The 21,459-nt window shown below is 43.6% G+C and overlaps 1 protein-coding gene across 2 annotated transcripts in view; it reads right to left on the bottom strand.

Moving 5' to 3' along the window:
* Window positions 1-21,459, bottom strand: part of AGAP1 (ArfGAP with GTPase domain, ankyrin repeat and PH domain 1) — a gene marked incomplete at its 5' end in the record, with an annotated part of 392,415 nt that overhangs the window by 243,681 nt on the left and 127,275 nt on the right. For both annotated transcript variants that reach the window (XM_084265229.1, XM_084265230.1), the window contains 2 exons: window positions 362-447; window positions 17,879-17,966. In XM_084265229.1, the coding sequence (XP_084121355.1) occupies window positions 362-447; window positions 17,879-17,966 (174 nt within the window). The remainder of the gene's footprint in view (window positions 1-361; window positions 448-17,878; window positions 17,967-21,459) is intronic.

Below are 21,459 nucleotides of genomic sequence, written 5' to 3'. Positions count from 1 at the left end.
AAAGACCTGTACATATGTATGTGCGTCACTGCCTGTGCATCCACTCTGGATTTTAATAGCTTGAGGATTCCAACTCCAAAGGAAACTTGCAACCATAACATGAAACTCTTGTCACCACTGGAAGCATGTAGTAGTTAACTGTATGTCTTCAAGGTTTCACATTGTAATTTGAATCCCAAAGGTTTTCTAAACACCAGATATTTCACCCATGGGTTTGTATAGGTTGGGTTTTTTCTCCCAGCAGAACGTTGAGAAGGCTGCAGAAAAGAACAAAACCAAGGCAAGTTCTCTCCAAGGCAGGATTTCTAAAATGAAGGGAAGCTTAGTGCTGCCGGGACAGAGCTCCACACACAATGCTCACCTGTGCCTCCGGAGGGCCCCCTTCATCTCTGATCAGCAGCAGGTAGCTCTGGCCATCCACCACAATCTCCTTCTTGAACCTCCCACCTGCCACGCAAAGTGAACACGTTACAGAACAGGAAAAAGTAAAAAAAAAAACCAAGTAGAAAAAGGCTTCGCTTGTGGAAAACAAGTGTCCTGAAGGTGCATTAATGAACTGCTGTGAGAATATGAGAAGTTCATATGCACATACATAGAGACCACTTCAGCAAGTTACATCATATGCTTTTCAGGCTAACGTGGAACAAAGCCGACGACAAGGCCTAACCCCCACGCCGGGTGTATAGGGGTTCAGTACACACAGTTAGAGTCGCCTTTGCTCTGTGTAATGATGTGTCTCTGAAAGGCAAACGTGGACAGTTGCCTACAGCCAACATAGTATACAGAGATTCAAATTTCTTGTGCGAATTAAGATTTCCTCAAGAGAAGCCCAGTTCTTACAGCACACACGTGATGTTATGAGAATGATACTTCTATACTCACAAACCACAGTTAGGGGAGAATAGTAGACACATGTTAGACAAAAAAAACTACAATGATGGTACCTCTGCAGAGATGTACTAAGCTAAGAGAAAAATGTTGTGCCGCTTCCTAGCAGGATGAATTAAAGACCCGGTTTGGAGATGTAGATAAAAAGAGCAGAGTTGAGACCTTCAGCCAAAGCCTGTTCCTGATCCTCTTATTTCAGGGAGAATATCGAGTGCGTGTGGTGACCGAAGAGCTGTCAGGGAAGCTAACAAACCCAAGCAGGGCATGCAGCTGCCCTCCTCTCCCCACTGGCCTCGTGGGGACTTCAAGCACAACCCAAGGGTAGAACTGGGATTGCTTTCCTTTGGGGTTAAGCATATTTAGGGTGTCCCACTGTGTCTCACAACTGACTTCAGACAATGACAAATCACATTTAGGGTTTCTGGTGTGACTGAGCCTAAGCCAGGATTAGCAAATTTGGCCTAAGTACTTGGGTTGCATTTAGGCTCCTCTCATGGAAGGAAACACGCCCTTATCTCCCCCCGCCAGCCACAAACCACACTCAGCATCACCCAACTACCTTTCATCTGAATTTGCCAGACCAAGATAAAACAAATCTACTGACACAGGCTAAACATCTTTCTTCATCTCCCTTCCCGCCCCCCCCCCCCCCCCCCCAACTGGAGCTACTTCCAAAGCAAACCCTATTTCCCAGCTATGCCTACCTCAAAACTTGTCATCCTATCAAACCCAATGCATTCAAACACGTGATAAGCAAGTGAACAACTCTGGTTTATTCTCCAACGGAGCTGTCTTAAGCCAATAAATTAGTGCATGGACAGGCTGGCATTGATCCTCACAACATTTGCAGAAAAACTTAGGGGAACGACATACTGGTTTAGCCCCACCACTGCCCCAGCCCAACCAGGACAGCACGTTTCCACTCAAGGTCACTTGACACATAGACACGTCTATGTGCAGTATCTAAATGTGTTTAAACACATTTAATAAAAGACATAAGAACAAGGGGAGAAGTGCGTGTTTGTGGCTTTGCTGCTGCTGTTCTTGTGCTCTTTATTCTTAGTTTTCTGCGGGTTTTTTTTTTCATTTCTTTATGAACCTACCCTATTATGAACAGCTTAGCAGCACCAAGCACGTGACCATTAAGACAGTCTCGTATCTGGTTGTTGAACCGCAGAGAAGGAGCAGAAGAGCTCTGTATAGATTTTCATTATCTCACTCACAAACCGGATTTCAATTTCTGCCTTGGAAGAGCAAGCGGCAGATAAATGTAGATTAGCCAACTTGAAAAGAATAATCGAAACCAAGCACGTAACTTCCAAAGGAAAACTAGTCTCAGCTCTCAGGAACTGAATTTCTATTAACCAGATCGGTATTTCTATACATCGTCAATTAATTGCATACGCTTCATAATGAAGTGTTAAATAAGATGAATTACTTAATATACAGCCCCTCCAGAGAGGATCTTTAAAGCTGTAAGTAACAATGGAAATGCAGTCTGTATGTGATTGAAGAGTGAAAGTTCTGCATAATTGCCGTTTCCAGTTTCCTTTTCTAAAACACTGAAAGTTCACACAACTGATTATAAAATACCACGAGCTGAACACATTGAAAACCCAAATCATTATCCCCCCTCTCCAACAGGACGCCTTTCAAGTCTCACCATATCTTCAAACAGACCTCAGAGGTATATAAAGAAAGCACAGACAAAGTGAAATAAAATGTCTAAGTAGAGAACTGGAAAACAAAAATGGTATCAAAATACATGGATATAGTGGGTAGAGACCACAGAAGTGAGCACTACGAGATTTGTTCTTGGGAACCACTTCAGACTTCGTCTGCAGGAGCAGCTTTGAGGAGCATCCCTTATTTAACACTCGCAGTAACCCAAGCGTCCTCTTCCCACGCAGATCCACATTAAGCAACCAGCTTGTAAACCTGGTCCTCGCCCTCTCCAAAAAAAGCCATGCTCTGAGCTCAGTAGAACACTGCTGTGTTTCCATTTCTAGAATTAAATTCCCATCTTGACACGCTGTACCACTGTCGCAGCAGCAGCCCAGCACAGCAGTCAGCAAACCACAGAGTCAATTTATGTCTGTTCAAGTGGCTTCTTCACCCTTAAAAGCCGCGTATGCTCGTTATTTGGAACACACGCTAGCTCCTCGCACACCCTCATGCATTTCTGCTTGGGTTTAGGCATGCTACAGAGTTAAATGTTTAAAGAGTTAAATTTGACAAGCCCCAGACCCAAGATGTTTTGAAGGATGCCCTGCGTTTCCAACCCGTGATAAGCGTTTCAAATCAAGTCTGAAGATGCAGAAACCTAACGGCAGACTCATGCTCGTTCCCTGAGTAGGAACTGATTTATGCAAATTTGAGATCAAAGCAGGACGCATCCTCATTAACTTACGTCTCTACACCATTAAAGCGCTCCTTATCACGAGCACATCACAACATGAGGTGCTACACAGGATAGACTGTGAAAATCTACCTCAGTATTAAGCACTGACACAAACACCAGTAGAAACACCAAAGAACATACAGGCTTCATGAAACCAAGGCAATAGGGGTACCTGTGGCAACAAGATTAAGGCCGAAACCTGAGGGATCCTGCCTTTGGCTCGATGAACCCTAATGTGCTCAATCACCAGGATGGGCATGTAAAAGCAGGGTAAGGTCAGGGATTCTGGGACAGTTTGGCCTGGACAGAACTGCACTAGGGGTTTGGGTTCTTTTAGGAAATACATTTTTTGAGCTTGCAAAGCCTCACAGGGGCATAAGAACAAAAGAATTTGAACATCCAGTCCGACAACTGAGCTACCACTACCTGTCAAGAAGTCTCCCATGCCTACAAAACATCTGCACGGAGCCACAAGATACTGTCTAAGCTGACGACGCTGAAAACAAAGAAGCCACCTTCTACATTTAAAGAATGAGCTCAAAACCCACCGCGCTCCTCCCCAGGGAGGCAGCTAGCTTTGTTCTAGTCCCATCAGTACGATGACACTCGCAGCTTTTTAATGAGGGGATTTCTCGACTCCTGTATGTACCTGCCAAAGGAGGTCACTGAAAGAGAAAAGATTGGCAGCCTGGCTCACGGCTCCCAAGGCCAGAGCGACGGCTCCCGCTATGTCCTAACAGGCACGTCAAAGCACAAAGATGCTTGAGCACAAGGCGTGCGGTCAAAAGCCGAACCACATTTACTTGCAGCCCCAATCCCATCTCTAAAGCCACAGCAAAGAGCTGCCAGCAAATACCTAAACGACTCTACAGCCGAAGAGATGGTGCTGGAAACTGTTTTCGTGAAGTATCACAGCGATTTTATAAAAGCAATCAGTGAAACTGTGCAGCAGGGTGTGGTTTTTTTTCTTGGGGGGGGATGTTAGCATGTCATTTATTTTCTCTAAAACTCTATCTTATTAGTCCCAGTTTTCTGAGGCAAGATCATTCCTGACTCAGAGACTCATTTTCAGACATGCATAGCATTGTGCATACGGAGGGAAACGTTACTCCTGCGTAGCAGCCAGACAACACCCACCAGAAGAGCAGCGCTTCCTATAAAAAAAACCCACCCACCCTCTCCTGTACCCTTGGCTGGCTTCCTACTACAAGACACTTCATTTAGAAATAACAGCTTTGATCAACCTAACGCTGAATAAATTCTGCGTGTCAGCGAGCCGCAACCGTGGCTAAAGACCGAGCCCAAATCAGAACACCAGGCTGAGGGCATCAAGAAAAGCTTCCCCACCTCATTTCAATACACGCCATTCTACACGGCCGGGGCTCTGAATCCGCAGCGATACGAAACCGTCCTCCAGTAAAAATCGATACAGATTTTACATACAGCACGCAGTCGTATCCCAAGGAGCTCTGTATTGAGAAAGCTTTATAGTGCAGAGGGAATTCCATGGATTATTTTCTTTTCATCCGGCTACGAAAGCCTGGCCGCCTCTTCTCTAGCTGATAGCTGTTTTCACTGCCTAATTGCTCACTGAAGCAACCGCTGATTTTCATACTGTATCCCCCAGGCTCGACTGCACTCGCCAGGCTCTTTATTCAAGCAAATTGCCATGGTGATAAAGTTATTTGGCCATATGAGAAAGATAAATTTGGTGGGCTGGCCACACGACAAACCCATGCGGTAGCTGAATGTCTACCATGACCACAGGGCAAGGAGCGGAGAGACGAAGGGAAGACGAAGCAGCTGTAAGAGCCTGTATTTTCTATTCCCAACAACACATGCATTTTGACAAGGGTGGTCAGTCGTCATACACAGGGGAATTGCATCCTTTTTGTCTCTAAGACAGAAAAGGGCAGTGCCAAGAATCTGGCTCCTCTTCAAGGCAACGCAAGGAAAAGTCCTTTATGCTCCATTCACACACACTCTTTCAGGGCCAGAAAGATGAAAATTATTGGTTAAGCAAAAGAAAAACCAACCCCTAACCCCAAAAAATCTGCTCACAAGATCTTCTGCAGCTAAGCAGCACTACTAAAGTATGCTGCTACAGCCCTGTAAACCAATGCCAGTGTTGCTACCCCAACGTTTTATTTAAATAAACTACCCCAGAAATGGCTATCTTAGAAAGCATGCATTTACACAAAAAAGCATTAGAAAGGAATTTTTACAAATAAAAAAACGCATATTATTGCAGAAGAAGCATTACAAAGTAAATTTTGACCCAATCAAGTTGTGCTCAGTGCTTGATGTCAACTCCTATCGGTATTAACAGGAAAGAAGCTCTGACAAACTATCTTTCAGTCACAGGCAAAAGTTGGCTTTGGGCTATTTCCTTAATGCAAATGTTATGCTAGACAGTACTTCAGAAACCAGATGTGGTTGAGCACATAACCACAGAAGTTCAGAGATTGGGGAACTATCGCTCTTGCATGAGTCCACAGCCACAAGCAGATAACCAAGTACCTGGGTTAGAAACAAAAGCAGAACACAAAAAACCAACACCGCAACCAAGACAGAGCTTTTCACACCCCACTGCTTCTCTTCATGATGTACTTTAAGAAACATATGGATAGAGTCATGGACTAGAATCCCTTCTCCCAAATAAAGAGATAGGATCAAACAGCCTAAAGTTGCAGCAAAGGGAGGTTTAGATTGGATATCAGGGAAAGTTTCTTCACCCGAAGTGCTGTCAGGCACTGGAACAGGCTGCCCAGGAGACTGGAGTCACCATCCCTGGAGGGATTTAAAAGATGCCCAGATGTGGTGCTCAGGGCCATAGTTTAGTGGAAGACTTGGCATTGTTAGATTTATGGTTGGACTTGATCTTAAAGATCTTTTCCAATCAAAACAATTCTATGACTAGACTGGTCAAGTTCTCCCTGAACTATCACGTGATACTCCATGCAAGGCAGGCACAAAATACATATGATGCAATAATATTGCATATGTAATAATACTGCCTATGTAATAGTATTACATTATATAGATGCTCTTATCAGAAGCCAAAAAATGTCAAAGCAACACTAATGTATCATCTCATAATTCCATGAAAAGAAGCAGCCCTTACTGCTAGAATTTTAGTAGCAGCCACCAAGACATTTAACAGTGCCATTCTGGGAGAAACCCATTTAGCAATGCTTCCACAGAAGGACAGCTCAAGATGGGGCCACAAAACCCAGGGGCGAGTTGAATAGAGATCAACTGAATTTTAAGTTCTAAAGCATCCAGGAAAATACAGACAATACTTTTAAAAAAATTTAAGTATTCAAGCTGCATAGAATCAGAGACCATAATTAATGCTTAGATAGAAAATGGGGGCGGGGGGGAATGAGGGGGAGGAAGGTGTGTATTCGAGGACCTATCATGATGCCGAATGGCATTTCTGCAAAGCAATCCATCTCACTTCCAAGTGCTATAAAATCATTTAACAGATAGTATCATGCAGATTAAGCAAATAAGGAGGAGCCATGAGAGGGTGACATCAGTTGCTTCCATTAACTCTAAGCAGTTGTCAACATCTGAAGAAAACAAGCAGCCCAGTAACAGGCTGGGATTCCCAGCCAACCTCATCTTTCCGACAGAAGAAAAGAAAACGATGGATTAGCCACCAACTTAAACAAGATTAAAAAGAAAAAAAAAAAGCCAGGCTCTGAGCAATTAAGTTTCCTTCCCTGTATGGAGTCAGGACTTCAAAATGTTGTATTTTCAGTATACAGCTTCTGATGCTTGTAATTCAAGTAGAGAAGTCCCAAAAAGTGCTGGAAGTGCCGAAGCAACAGTGAGTCGTGCTTGGTGCTTATCAAATTACTTCTCTTTAAAACAAAAATAAACCAACCCAAGTTTCTGCTGGAGTTTCAAGCCTCACACAAGTATTTTATTGATAACTTGGAAGATGAAAGTAACTGGCTATTTAATTTCCAGCTAATAAAGCAGCAGAGATTGTGATTATATTAGAAAATCAGATTGTACTACCAACAGAAGACTCATAGGATGCGTTGGGTTGGCAGGGACCTTCACAGGTCATCTGGTCCCACCCCTGCAGTGAGCAGGGACACCTTTAACTAGAGCAGGTCGCTCAGAGCCTCATCAAGCCTGACCTTGAATATCTCCAGGGATCGGGTCTCCCCCACCTCTCTGGGAAACCTGTGCCAGCGTCTCACCACCCTCAGAGGGAAGAACTTCTTCCTCATGTCTCATCTGAACCTGCCCTGCTCTAGTGACCATAACATGACGATAGAAAGGTAGAAAAAGGGGGAAAAAAACCCAACCCCAAAGCAGCAGCATCAGGACAGAGTGCCCTCCACCTAAGCAGCAGCAAAGGCAGGGTGAGACAGCAAACCACCAGCACAGCAAACAATCAGAGAGCTTATCCCAGCCCTCATGTTGTCAACAGCTTACAAAGCCTCAGCCAAAACTCCCCGCATCATTCTGGGTAGTGCATTCCATGGGACGGAAGGAAGGACTGAATGGAAAGTGGTCATAAGCGCTCACAAAGAAAAAAAAAAAATCTGCCTACAAAATACACAGCAAGAAAAATGAGCCCATGAATTGTGGTTATTCAAGGGAACAGACTAGAAGAGAGAAGAGGTGAGGGTTTGTACTAAGAAATAACTGTCCAGTCCCCTTGTAGGGCAAGGGAAAGACCTTTGCCAATTTTCCAGTTCCTATTTTATTACGATTCCAGGTGAACAGGCCAAAGTATCAAGTGGAAGTAGACACACAAAGCTCTACCCAAGAGTCACCAACATCCCAGGTGTAAATCTTGGGATCTCTAGTCCAGCAGCCAAGCTGGGAAGTAGAATGGGATTCTGGCAACAGTCACGGCCAAAGAGCATTTTAAACCAGTTTACCCTCAGAACATGGAAAGTCTTGTTACGGTTTCACTCTTCCAGCTGAAGCATCCATACCTGGACCTCAGGGCATGCCATTTACAGCATAATTGGTGTCTAATTTGACAGCAGAGGACCTACTCAATCATTAAACCCGTCTGCTGTAGGGACTAGTTCTCCACCTCCCCTTCTGGAGAAGCCACACAGGTAGTATAACGTGCTCAAAGACAGCTTGGGAAATTGTGTCTAGGTAAAACTGAGGTATTCAACACAGCAGAAATAGTACCAAACACACTTAATTAGTACAGACAAAACTATTCACATGTCTGGAACTGCACCAGAACTCTGTCCATCATTTCACATCTGCCTGGAGAATAAGAAGTCTCTGACTGTCTTTCCTCCTGAGAAAGGCACAACACCAACGTATGTAAGATTTTTTTAAATACAGTATATAGATTTGATATTTTAGCCCTGGTAAAGGTTCTAGCTTTAATCTGCAAAATGCTGAAAGGTTTTTCTGCAGCGTGGTAAAGCTCACATCACTTGCATTACTTTGCAAACAAGGTATTAGACACCCATCAACTCAATGTGATGAGGTAACACATTTCCATCTGACAAATACACAGAAACCCTGGCACTGAGCAAGTAAAAGCTGAACACATTCCATGCTGTGAGCACTCCCTTTTTCACAGTTCATTCACATGAAAAAACAAATTTCTGACAGTTTAAAGGGAATGAAAAATAACCAGCAGGAACCTATGAGGAACCACCAGTGAACTTCAATCCCTTGGGTGGACCCCAACATCCCAAGCGCCAGGAGGCTTTTGAGACAGACTCAGCACTGGTCACCACCGAACTTGCTCCACATGCTGAATCCCATGACTGCTATTTAAAATTACCTGAAGATTCCCACACTCCTGCTTTTGTTCCTTGCATTTAGCATCCAATCTGGCACCACCATCTCACAGCTTGGCAGAGATATTTAAATTTCATCAGGGCACAACTATGGATGTCAGATGTTTGGGACAGTAAAGCTCTTCAGATGAATGTGCTCAAGTATTTTAAAAGCTATGTCTCATTAAGTATTGAAATGGAAGGGGGGAGGGTGTGCAACACAAGGTATTTTGTATTTATAGCAATGTGATCAGGTCATCATACCTACCACCTCCAGTTCATAAGGCCAATAGCAATCCCACACTGCTGTCATCATCCTGCTGAGGATCCCCATAACAACCTGCCTGGGCCCATCGCATCAGGTGACAAGGGCCAACAATTAAATCAGTTGTTCAGTTTCTACTTCGAAGGTAGGAGATGACCTCAAAGTCACCAGGGCAGGATCAGATTAGACATTAGGAAAAAAATTCTTCATACAAGGGTTTATGGGGCACTGGAACAGGCTGCCCAGGGAGGGGGTTGAGGAGTCACCAACCCTGGATGTGTTTAAGAGATGGGTAGATGAGGTGCTCAGGGATATGGTTCAGTAGAGGACAGGTACGGTTGGACTCAATGATCTTAAATGTCTTTTCCAACCTGGTGGTTCTATTCTATGATTGTATTCTAAACCAGGCATATAAAATAGCTCTTTTTTCATTCTTACTTGGGGTTTTTACTTTGCTCTTTGCTTTACTGACAGCAGGTGCAGACAGTTGCTTACACACATCACACCCACTAATTGTACAGATGCTACAAGTCTAATTTTAAAAGCTTATTTTTATCGAGTCAGCTGGAGACAAACAAAAAGCAAACAGCAGCAAACAACGTTTCTGGGCAGGATGCAACACTATTTTAGTACACTCCTACCTGTTTCCATCACCATTCTTTTCAAGTTCATAAAGTTTACACCCCAAAATACCACTTCCCAAACAAAGCTCCTTATGAAGTTAGCTCTGTGACTGAAAATACCACAGCTCCTTAAAGATCTGGCTTATTGTAGATCTGAACTTCTGGATGCAAATCCATTCTATCTTCCAACCCAACATATACATCATCTCCTGACAGCATCTGCTCAAAATTTCTGTGTCTAAGTTCAACTTCAGGTGATCTTAACATACCAACTGACAAACCCTAAACAGCATAACCAAGCTGAGCCAAAAGCTAGACTCCTGGAAGCCCTGAAATGCAGATTTCAGGCTTTTTTTCTCCTCTCTTTTCTATTTTTAGGCATCCCTTTGCTTTTTATACTTAGTTTATAGCTGGCTCCTATAATATCGGTCCTTTCATTACAGCACTACGTTACAAATAGCAAGCCTGAAGTTAAAACTGGACTGGATGTGATTATACTATAATCTGGTCTGAAAACACATTAAAAATAAGTCATACTAAGATCTGCTAAGGAAACCCAGACAAAGAAACTACCATCATCTCAGAATTCGGTGGTTTTTTTTTTACTTACCTCCCCAAATATTTCAAGGCAAAGATCAGATGCGATAGCACACGGGTGGGAGAAGAGAGAATGGCAGCCCTTAGTCAAGACTGAATCTTACCACCCTGCAAGGTGGAAGGCCCTGGTCATTCCCAAAACGGGTGGAAAACCTAGCGACAGCCTGCTATAGTGGTCAATTTAAAACAAAATAGGTAAATCTGTTGAGAATTAACCACACTGTGACTAAAATCAGGCATATGATTTCCAATAGGACTTCCCCAAATGACCAAACATTAAATGGAAAGGAAAAACCAGCCCACCACAAGACAATACCGGCTGAAAGAGTAACACGTTCAAACAACATGTGTGTTACGCTATCATGAGCTTAGTGTTGGGCTGGGATTTACAAATACACCCAGAAGTAATGTTTAAAAAATAAAACTTAAGTGGAAGGTAGGCTCTCCTTGCAGCAACAGGAACTGTAAACTGGCTTCTGCCTTAAGAGCAGTCTGCCTGGAACAGGCTGCCCAGGGAGGTCAGAGAGTCCCTGTCCCTATGTGTGTTTAACAGGCAGGTAGATGAGGTGCTCAGGGATATGGTTTAGCACAGGACAGGAATGGTTGGATTTGATGATCATAAAGGTCTTTTCCAACCTTGTGATTCTGTGAAAAGCAAAGAGCCTTGGAGACTCAAGAGTCCTTTTCATTACTACTGAGTTACAATTTGTATTAAATTAAGTGTAACCATGAGAGGAGCCCATTAGAAGACAGGCAGAGCTCCTCCAGCCCCCAAACCGCAGAGCGTTCAAGGCGCAATGCATAGAAGACATCTTCAAAGGGAGTTCACCCTGATGGCAGGCAACCTAAAAAGGGAAGTCCCCTCTAGGAAACCGCTTCTTCAGCACCTTCTCCTCAGGAAAAGAGCAAATACTTAACTTCTTCCTTTAATTAACATAGTTCCTTGTTTGTGCAGGGCTGTTAAACAGTTGCCAGCTCAACAGCTAGAACGGAGTGGGTTTTTCAAAGAATTTGCTAACCTGGACGGGTGGTCTCGGGGGGACAAGGCAAGGGGAGGTTGCAGAATACATAAACACCCGCTTTTATGCTAAGCCTGAAAGGCTCCCAAAGCCCAGGAGACCCAACTGTAGAAATAATTCCCCATGATCAAAAAAAGTGTTCTCTTCTATCTGGATGTCAGCACGAAATGCCAAATAAAAATATTCAGTTGTTATTGTTATAAGGAAATGTTGTGGTTTTACCCTGACTGAGAGAAGGGAATGGAGATAATTTTGACACACCCTCCTAAAGTTATTGATGTCTCCTGCATCTGTCTGCAGTTTTATGGGGATAGGGGGAGGGAAAAGGGAAAAAGAAAAAAAAAAAAAAAAAAAAGAGGGAAAAGGTAAAAAAGAAGGGAAACGGGGAAGAAAAATAGCTTTAGGTGCCCCACGGAGTGCTGTGGAACCTTGAGAGACCTCCACCAAGGATTTGGGTTCAATGTGGAAAATGTCACCTTACCCAGGTTTTGTGGCCCGAGCATCACCAAGCTTGACTCAGAGGTTGGTGTCACCTTTGGTAATTCACACGCACCATGAATTCTTGGAAAATGTCCCCACACAAGCTACGTGTCAGTCTTGTACACACATGATAATGATTTTACAGAATTCCAAGAAATTCCACCAAAAAAAAAAGCACAGAATTTAATTTTTAAGAAAAGCACATAAGGACTTAATTCAGAGGACCAGTTTCTCTGTTCTCCATTGACATCTCAGCCCGTTAGCTCACTGTGCACAGCACACATGGGTTAGCCTGGGACACGTCACCTTTTTAATCGTGGAAGATCAAATCTGGCTGCTTAGGAAATACAGCCTCTGGATTCCTACATATTTTTTTTTAAATAGCTGGATAAAAATAGCCAATGCCTTCTGTGAAGAGATTTGCAAGAGCCTAACTGTTGACAGAAGGAAGAATTACATTTTCAACCTTCATGGTTAATGAACTCTAGGAAGAAAGGGACCAGAATCACAGAGTACAGAAGGAAAGAGCTGTCCCATTATGCCACAGCTTGTTTGACACCCAACCATGATCCCCACCGCACCATTATATCTCCTAGCACACCCCTGCATAAAGAACATCAAAACACAGTATTCCCTTCCTGCCTCACTTGCCTCCCCCCAGGAGAACAAGCTCTATTCTTGGTTTCACCCCAGAGCCCAGCAGCTGAAGAACGGGACCCTTTCCATGAGCAAAGCCAATTGGAAGGTTATCTAGGCTAAACAGTTATGCCTGAACTTTTTGTATGCATATGTTGTAAGAGTCTAGAGCCAGGTGAAAATCTCACAAGAGGATGCTGAACAAAAGCAAATGAAATTTTAAGCAGTTTTTCTCACCCTTCTTCACATAATTGCACTCTGCTGAAATAGCAGGATACAGAAATAGTTACTAGAGATAATAAACTGAAGAATAGGAAGAAGTTCTTCCCTGTGAGGGTGGTGAGACACTGGAACAGGTTGCTCAGAGAGATGGGGGAGGCCCCATCCCTGGACACATTCAAGGTCAGGCTTAATGGGGCTCTGAGCAACCTGCTCTAAAGATGTCCCTGCTCACTGCAGGGGTTGAACTAGATGGACTGTGAAGGTCTCTGCCAACCTAACACAACCTATGTTAAGTTTAAGGACCATTCCTGTTACTCATGTGATACAGAATTCAGTGCAGGTACTGAAAAAAGTTACTCAGTGAAGGCTTCTCTAGTCTAAAATTATTTTTAGGTCAAGATTCTAAACAAAGTAAACCATCACAGCTTTCTGGAAAGCACATCGAGGCTTTATTCCATCACACTTACTGGGGGAACACATTTATCACAACCCTTACTACCTAAGAGAACTCTACCTGAACTTAAGGGCTTCTTAAAACTCGATGTATCTTCTCCTCCAGGGACAAAGGGTCCCAGTGTGGTGGAACTCGGTAGCTCACCTGGGCTGCAGCACCATGAAATCCAAGCACCAGGCAAACCCCTGCACCCCACTCGCACTGCAGCCTGGTCACACTCAACACACCAAGAGGAATAAAACCCCGTAACACAATGGCTTTCAACCCTTTCAACCTACAAGAACCACCAGCACGGCCTACAGTGACAAACAGGAAATGGGAAAGGAGGAATTGAAAGAAAGTGAAAAACCCACAGTGTAAGGAATAAAAAAAAATAATCACAAATCACACAGAAAAATGGGGGTTGGCAGGGACCTCTGGAGGTCACCCAGTCCAACCCCCTGACAGAGCAGGGTCCACTTCAAGCAGGCTGCACAGGACAGCGCCCAGGATCACAGGGTTTGAATGTCTCCAGAGATGGAGACTCCCCAACCTCTCTGGGCAGCCTGGCCCAGGGCTCTGCCACCCTCCCAGGAAAGAAGTTCCTTCTTGTGGTTAGGAACTTCCCCTGTTCCAGTCTGTGTCTCTCGTCCTGTCCTTGGGCACCACTGAACACAGACTGACCCCATCTTCCTGACCCCACCCCTCAAAGATTTATCAGCATTTATAAGATCGACCCTCAGTCTTCTCTTCTCCAGGCTAAACAGTCCCAAGTCCCTCAGTCTCTCTTCATCAGAGAGATGTTCTAGTCCTCCAAATATACCCAAATATTTAGTTATTAACCTACTTAAAGCATCTGTGCCTCATGTTAATGTCGAAGTAGAGCATCAACTCGCACTTGAACTATTCTGTGAATTCAAGGGGATTTTGCTAACATGACCTCAGCTGCCCCCCTTAGGTTCCTTAAGCAGAGGACATCCTGGATAGATTTAGCAGCTCATGTTGCCATCTCACTGTCCTGTGGCAGTAGGGTGGGAAAAAACCTCAAAGTCCTTTTCCTTCATCCCACTTGAGACATCATGGATCACAACTCAACTTTTTATTTTATTATTAGGCTCACTGGAAAAAGCCCCAAACTGAAGTACAACATGAATTAGGGTATTCACCGATGCACCAGAGATGTGGCACGTTTCACACCTCCACGGGTTTTTGGAAACAAAAACTCAGCAGAGTAAGAATACTCCTGACACCCTTTATTCCCATGAACTTCATTTCACCTTGGTCTGCAAGTGCGTGGTCTCAGATTCCACACACACTCTCCATTTTGTCCCTGGAGATAGAATTAAATTTTAGGTGTCAAAAGCTAGCAGGCTGCATGTATGTTACTTCATACTGCCATGGAGAAAACCCAACAGGCTGTTTAGTAGTAGATTTTCTTCCAATTGCTCAGAAGATCACAAATCACTACAGTACCTTATTTCCCATCATTTCCTTCTTGTACCGAAGAAAATCACCAAGTCACAGACCACTGAAATTCTCACTTGTCAGAGGTAATGACACATCATTTCTTCTCTGACACCTGATTTAAAAACCGGTCACACAGGAGTGTCACTGTGTGCTTGTTAAATATGCAAAGGAAGAGCTGAAAAAGTCAGTTTTCTACCCACAACAAACTTATGTTTTGAGAAAACAAAGATTTTTATGTCACATTCACAGTAGAGACTGAAATTATTTCTGAACAGAAATAAAGTCGAGCCAGGTGATGATAAAAAACTGCTCTGTGCTTTAATATGGCCAGATCCCTCCTCTCAGTCAGGAGACGGTGTCAGGCAGCCAGAAAAACATCTCATCTTAAAGACAAGAGCTGAAGGAAACATGAAACTATCTTTATGTACTTAAGATTCATTTACTGGGATAGCGAGGCTACCTTAGAAAGTCTAAAGGAGCTCTGGCACTCATTTAATTCAGGGCAGCTTTCAAAATAATTGTAGCAATTTAGAAGGCAAAGGGTAGCAGAAATAGCCATCCCTGGTCGTAATCACTATTTTCACACCAATTATGCATTCATCATTTTAGTAATTAGATGCTAATTATATGATGCCTGATAAATTTTGCTGTAAGCTGTTTGAAGACAGTAACTTTCCTAGCCAGCCCTTCCTTCTCCCCAAGCCTGCCCTTCCCTCTCCCCAAAGCTGGCCCTTCCTTCTCCCCAAAGACGACCCTTGCCCAACCATTCGAGCACCTGATGCCTCTATGTCCGATACACACGGCGTTCTTTAACAACCCAGCACATGTACAATACCTCAGGAAAGAGGAAGATCCACGTTGGCCACCAACATGAAGGCTTCCATGTAGTCTCTATTTACCAAAAGCCACCTTCCCATGCAGCAGGTAAAAACCAAGAGTCCCACGCTGCACATGAACCAACCATCTGCTGCTGTATCTTCTATGGAACGGCAGCCTATGAACTTAGCTTGGCCCAGAACGGATAAAACACCAACAAATCTCTGCTGCAGATGTTTAGTAAGGACTGTTTATATGGGTTGAATTTCCTTTAATACTAACTTGATTAGAAATCTTGACCCTACTCCTTACAAGGTGAATTAGAGCACGTATTTATTTCACTTTTGCTACTGTTAATGAAATGAAATGGTGTCACATTAGTGAGGCTTGTCAGCTACACTTATGTGGAAAGACATGATTTGACGCTGCTTTTGGAATCCAATCCTTTCAGGAAAAGCAGTCAGAACGTCACTTGAGCACTGGTAACAAAAATCCTTGAAGACAAAAAGGACAGATGGCAACATTCTCAAGGAACAGCATCTAACATATCGTTTTGGAGGAGACGGCTGTTCACCCTGTGAATAATCAATACATTTCAATCTTGCAAGAAAAATAACCCATAATATTTTCCATCCATGAAATGAGGGAGGCATCTGTAAACACACTCAGTTTTGCATTCTGTGGCGGTGGAATAGTTTAGCCTGGAGAACAGCAGACTGAGGGGAGACCTCATCACTCTCTACTGCTACCTAAAAGGTGGCTGTAGTAAAGTAGGAGTTGGTCTCTTCTCCCTGGTAGCTAGTGAGAGGACAAGGAGAAATGGCCTGAAATTGCATCAGGGCAAGTTTAGGTTGGCTATTAGGAAAAACTTCTTTACTGAAAGGGTTGTCAGTATCTGCACCAGGCTGCCCAGGGAGGTGGTTGAGTCACCATCCCTGGAGAGGTTTAAAAGAAGAGGAGATGTTGTTCTTGGTTCTGGATAGATGGTTGGACTCTATGATCTTGAAGGTCTTTTCCAACCAAAACCATTCTATGATTCTATGATCTACATAACTATTTTCCTCTATCAGCACCCAGAAGCAGGCATTAATCTACACCCAGTTTTGTTGCAGGGCTCAACTATCACTGCTACAAAGCAGCAAAACATCTACAGCAAGCTTAGAAACGGCAAGACTTTGCTGTTACTGCAATTACACAAGGAGAAAGCCTTGTCCATCCCTCCCCTTCCCTCTCCTCCCGTTTTAACCACAATTAAAGCCTGTTAAAATGTCAAGTATTATGCTGAACAGCTTCCTTTGGCAAGAGTTAATTTGAAACATATGTTATCGAAGATGCATGAAGCTACAAACTACTGCTGAAAAGACAACTACAGCAAGAGACAACAACAGTGAGATGCACTAAAGACTTGAAATCAAAAGGAAACAAATTAAAATGATACACAGAACAAGGGGAAAACGCTAGAGTACAGAAACTCCCAGTCTCTCCTTCAAAACAAGAGCTGCCATGAAGACAATGTATAGTTACCTGCATCCATATCTGCAAAGAATGGAACAGCCAGTAAGGAAAAGAAGGAACCAGAAATTCAGTGTCTCAGAGTTGGATTTAAAAGTTCATAAGGAGAATAGATAAAAAAAAATTATATATATCAAAAAAGTGTTTAGCGTAAGCTACAGCTCTATAAGGTATTATGATAGTTTTGATTTCAAGCTATAAATCTGGATTAATGTTAAACACTACAATGTTGTCAGGTATGAATTAGTTTTCTATGGCACAAGAACAATTTTTTAAAAAAGCCAACAAACTTCAAGACCAAAGATTTAATCTATTAAATATGTAACAAGTTATCTTTATTTTCAGCTTGGAAAGTTTTTGATTCTCCCAAACCAAGGGGCCTGATTCTGCAGGAATCCTGTACCAGATTCAGTAACTGTGGCTTTCAGCACCCAAACTGAAAGCAGCAGCACTACTCAGAGCCCTCAGCTCTTCTCAATACAGGACCAGACGTTTCCCATATGGACACATACTGGCTGCTAAAGTATTTCAGGGCGCTAAGTAGTTATGAAAAGGTTACAGTTATTCTCATGGTGTATGCTTATCTCAGTCTGGAGAATGTTAAAGGGAAAAAAATCTCCCTGAACAGTGAAATAGCAAATTGGGCTCTTTACTGACTCATTTCTATGTGATTAAAAATGAATAAAGATGTAATTTGGGAGAAAATAAATGAATTTGTGAAAGCTGCATATCCACATACCTTCTGGTGATTCCTCCTGGACATAGGTGCCAGTCAGGTACCGGTGTACAAGTGCAGACTTGCCACTTGCTAAGTTACCCACGATCCCCTGGAAGAATTTAAAAAAAGAAAAGGGGCAATAAGTTCAACTGCAATTAATCCCTGGAAAAAACAGTGTATTCCACCACAATCTTAACGCACGAATCACTTCTGTGCACTTGAGGAGAAAGCAAGCACGGTAGAAACACTCCAAAACACACCAACCAATAAAATGTCAAAACACTAAGGCTACAGCAGAGCACATACATGACAAAACACGTAAGCCACCATCAGCTTTTATGGGTCGCACCCCTTTATTCAGCTCAACACTGACATGGAGCGTGAACGTCAGGCAATGCACAGGCTTCAGGGAAGAAGCCAGAAGCTCAGGACAAGCCTGTCACCTCTCCACTGCAATATATAAACCCATCACTACATTCTCGCGCTGGGAAGCATCTCCGTAGGCTACCCCCTACCTGATTCACCGTGACTCGCCACTGAAGCACACATGGTATATATGGAGATAGACAGGCAGATCCCAGCTTGCTCAAGTCCCCCTTACTTTACAACTCAAACCCTCCATGCCGAAGCATCTGCACTGGGAACACCAGACCACCCAACACAAGGACTCAATCATACGGCATACATGATTTTTTTGGAGAATGTGCCTTCTCTTTCAAATAAACATGTGTGTGTGTATATGTACCAGTTGTCACCTGCTAATTCAGATCTTGTTGAACACAACTCTGCGCTTACTTAGGTTTTGAAGGAGTAGATGGGAACTTATTTTGTCCTTTACAACAACCCCAAGCCCACTCCATTCTTGCATGTTGATCCTGACCTTAACCACAAGGTTAAATATATATATATATAAAATATATATATATACCTTCAGAAGATAAGGTCCCTGGAAGGGGATGAACTCTGCAAATCTGCCTGAGTTCGCTGAATCAACACAGGCTGCACAAGCACATAACACAAGGCACATTCTTCTGCTCCACTGCCTGAACATGAGCCAGCAGTGGAGCCAGCAGTGTGCCCAGGTGCCCAAGGTGGCCAATGGCATCCTGGCCTCTGTCAGGAATAGTGGACTACCAAGAGTAGGAAAGTGATTATACTCAGCCCTGGTGGGGCCACACCTAGAGTACTGCATCCAGTTTTGGGCCCCTCACTACAGGAAGGATGTTGGGATGCTGCACACGTCCAGAGGAGGGCAACAAAGCTCATAGGAGCACAAGTCCTACGAGGAGTGGCTGAGGTAGCTGGGGCTTTTTAGCCTTAAGAAAAGGAGGCTGAGGGGAGACCTTAATGCTCTCTAAAAATACCTAAAAGGTGGTTGCAAAGATGTTGGGGTCGGTCTCTTCTCTCAGGTGACAAGCAATAGGATGAGAGGAAATGGCTTATAATTGCCCAGGGGGAAATTAGGTTAGATACAAGGAAGAATTTCTTACTGAAAGGGTATTCAAGTACTGGAACAGACTGCCCAGGGAGGTGGTGGAGTTACCATCCCCTGAAGTACTTATAAGGCACGTAGGTAAAGTGATCTTCATAGATAGGAGAACATGATCTAGAGGTGGACTAGGCAGAGTTAGGCTATGGTTGGACTTATCTTAAAGGTCTCTTCCAGTCTAGGTGATTTTATGATTCTATAATCCCAACTGGCAAGAAACTATCCTCTACATCAAAACGTGCTTCAACCAATACCATGGTGCCACCTCAACCCAATGACAGCTTTGGAGGTCGGGAGCAGGAAAAAGTGATTATTTATTCTTCACAACCCAGAACAAGAACAGAATGGTAACAGGGATGCAAAGGATGCCCACATTCTCTCTGCATCTGATGTGCAAGAACAGCTCAGATGAAAGCATGACCTTATGCAGAGAGTAAGCAGCACACAGTCTCGCATCACCCTTCCGCATGGCAAACAGTGTGGGCTACAGTGGAGGGGAACCCCCCAAGAACCCCAAAACAGATTTCAGAAGTAACAGCAAACAAGAATAAACCATGACCTAACTTAGGGGAGAGAGAAAGAGACATCAGATCCCACCTGAACAGACAGAAAATGGGTTATAAATTAAAAAATTGGTTAAAAAAGATAAATATATATATATAAGCCAAGAAACTCCCCATAAGCACAGCTGCTATCAAAAATAAAGAGGACACCGCAGCCTAAGTGGTTGGACAACACCTATCCATGTCCTGGGCTTCGAGCTGACCTCAGAGAGAGTTTAAATCAGTGTGCTATACGAAACTGTGAATCTAACTCAGAGCTCAGAGAAACAACAGGCCACGATAGCATACACGTCTATATCTAAAAGTAAGTGCAAGATACATGAGACAGAAAGGCCACCTCCTCTGAGGCTAACCAGTCTCACCCTCCTGGAGACAACTTTTGTGGGCAATGCTCTCTGGAAACACACCACAGAACTTCCCTCAGGCCTGGCCAAGATAAAACTGTTCATCAGATCTTTTTCTCCTGCAGCTCTAACCCAGAAAGAAATGTTACAGGACATGCCTTCTTAGTGAGATGAGCTCCTGCAGCTTCATAGAAAGAAACCTCTTTAAGGAGAAGGGTAACCAACTTCTACAGGTGCCCGACATCATCTCCCTGACAAACCTCAGCCCATCTGATGCTGAACACCAACAAGTGCAGGATACAGCTGAGCGCTCAGACCTCCTGAATGAGGACTGTGCTCCACAAGCCCTGCTTTGCTAGAGGGTCAGCCCTGTAACAGGACCAAAGCTCTTGCCTCCAAGATGCCCACGCTTACTAGCTGAAAGCAAAGGTTTTGTGAAAGAAGACGTTTCTGACTTACCTTGCAGCAAACCTGTGTAGCACCAACACAATCACAAAAGCCCCCTCAATATCATCAGGAGATACACAATCTGTCACCTATATCTCTTCATCGCAGCAATCGAATCCTTCACTTACAAATGTCTAGTCCTGCATGGATGCAAACTAATGCTATTCTACATTAAACCCAAATTAAAGCAGAAATGTAACCAATCAGAGGGCAGAACTGCCAGGAACAATAGAAATGCATCAACTCGGGCTCCAGTGAGAGTGAAGATGCTGTGGCCTTCATCCATGGCTGGGACACGTTACTGCATTTAGTCAGAGACCCCAAATATTTGAAAAACATCTCATGACTTGAGAAGACAATGTTATATTTGTCTTTCAAGACTAATCAGCATTTCTAAATTTACAGCACTTTGGGTTCTCCGGTATGTTCCTCTTTCTCACACCCCAAAGGGCATTACTAAATCTATCAGTAGGAACTGATGCAGAAAGCAGTCATCAGGAGGGACAAGAAGTGTATTTCAATTAAGAATCACAGAATCACAAAGTTGGAAAAGACCTTTGAGATCATCAAGTCCAACCATACCTGTCCTCTACTAAACCATATCCCTGAGCACCTCATCTACTAGCCTTTTAAATACACCCAGAGGCGGTGACTCAACCCCCTCCCTGGGCAGCCTGTGCCAGTGCCTGATAACCCATTCAGTGAAGAGCTTATTCCTAATGTCTAATCTGACCCTGCCCGGGTGCAGCTTGAGGCCAT

Source organism: Gallinula chloropus (genome assembly GCF_964237585.1).
Source record: "Gallinula chloropus genome assembly, chromosome: 5".
Lineage (NCBI taxonomy): Eukaryota > Metazoa > Chordata > Aves > Gruiformes > Rallidae > Gallinula > Gallinula chloropus.
This window is presented reverse-complemented; position numbering and strand designations above follow the sequence as displayed.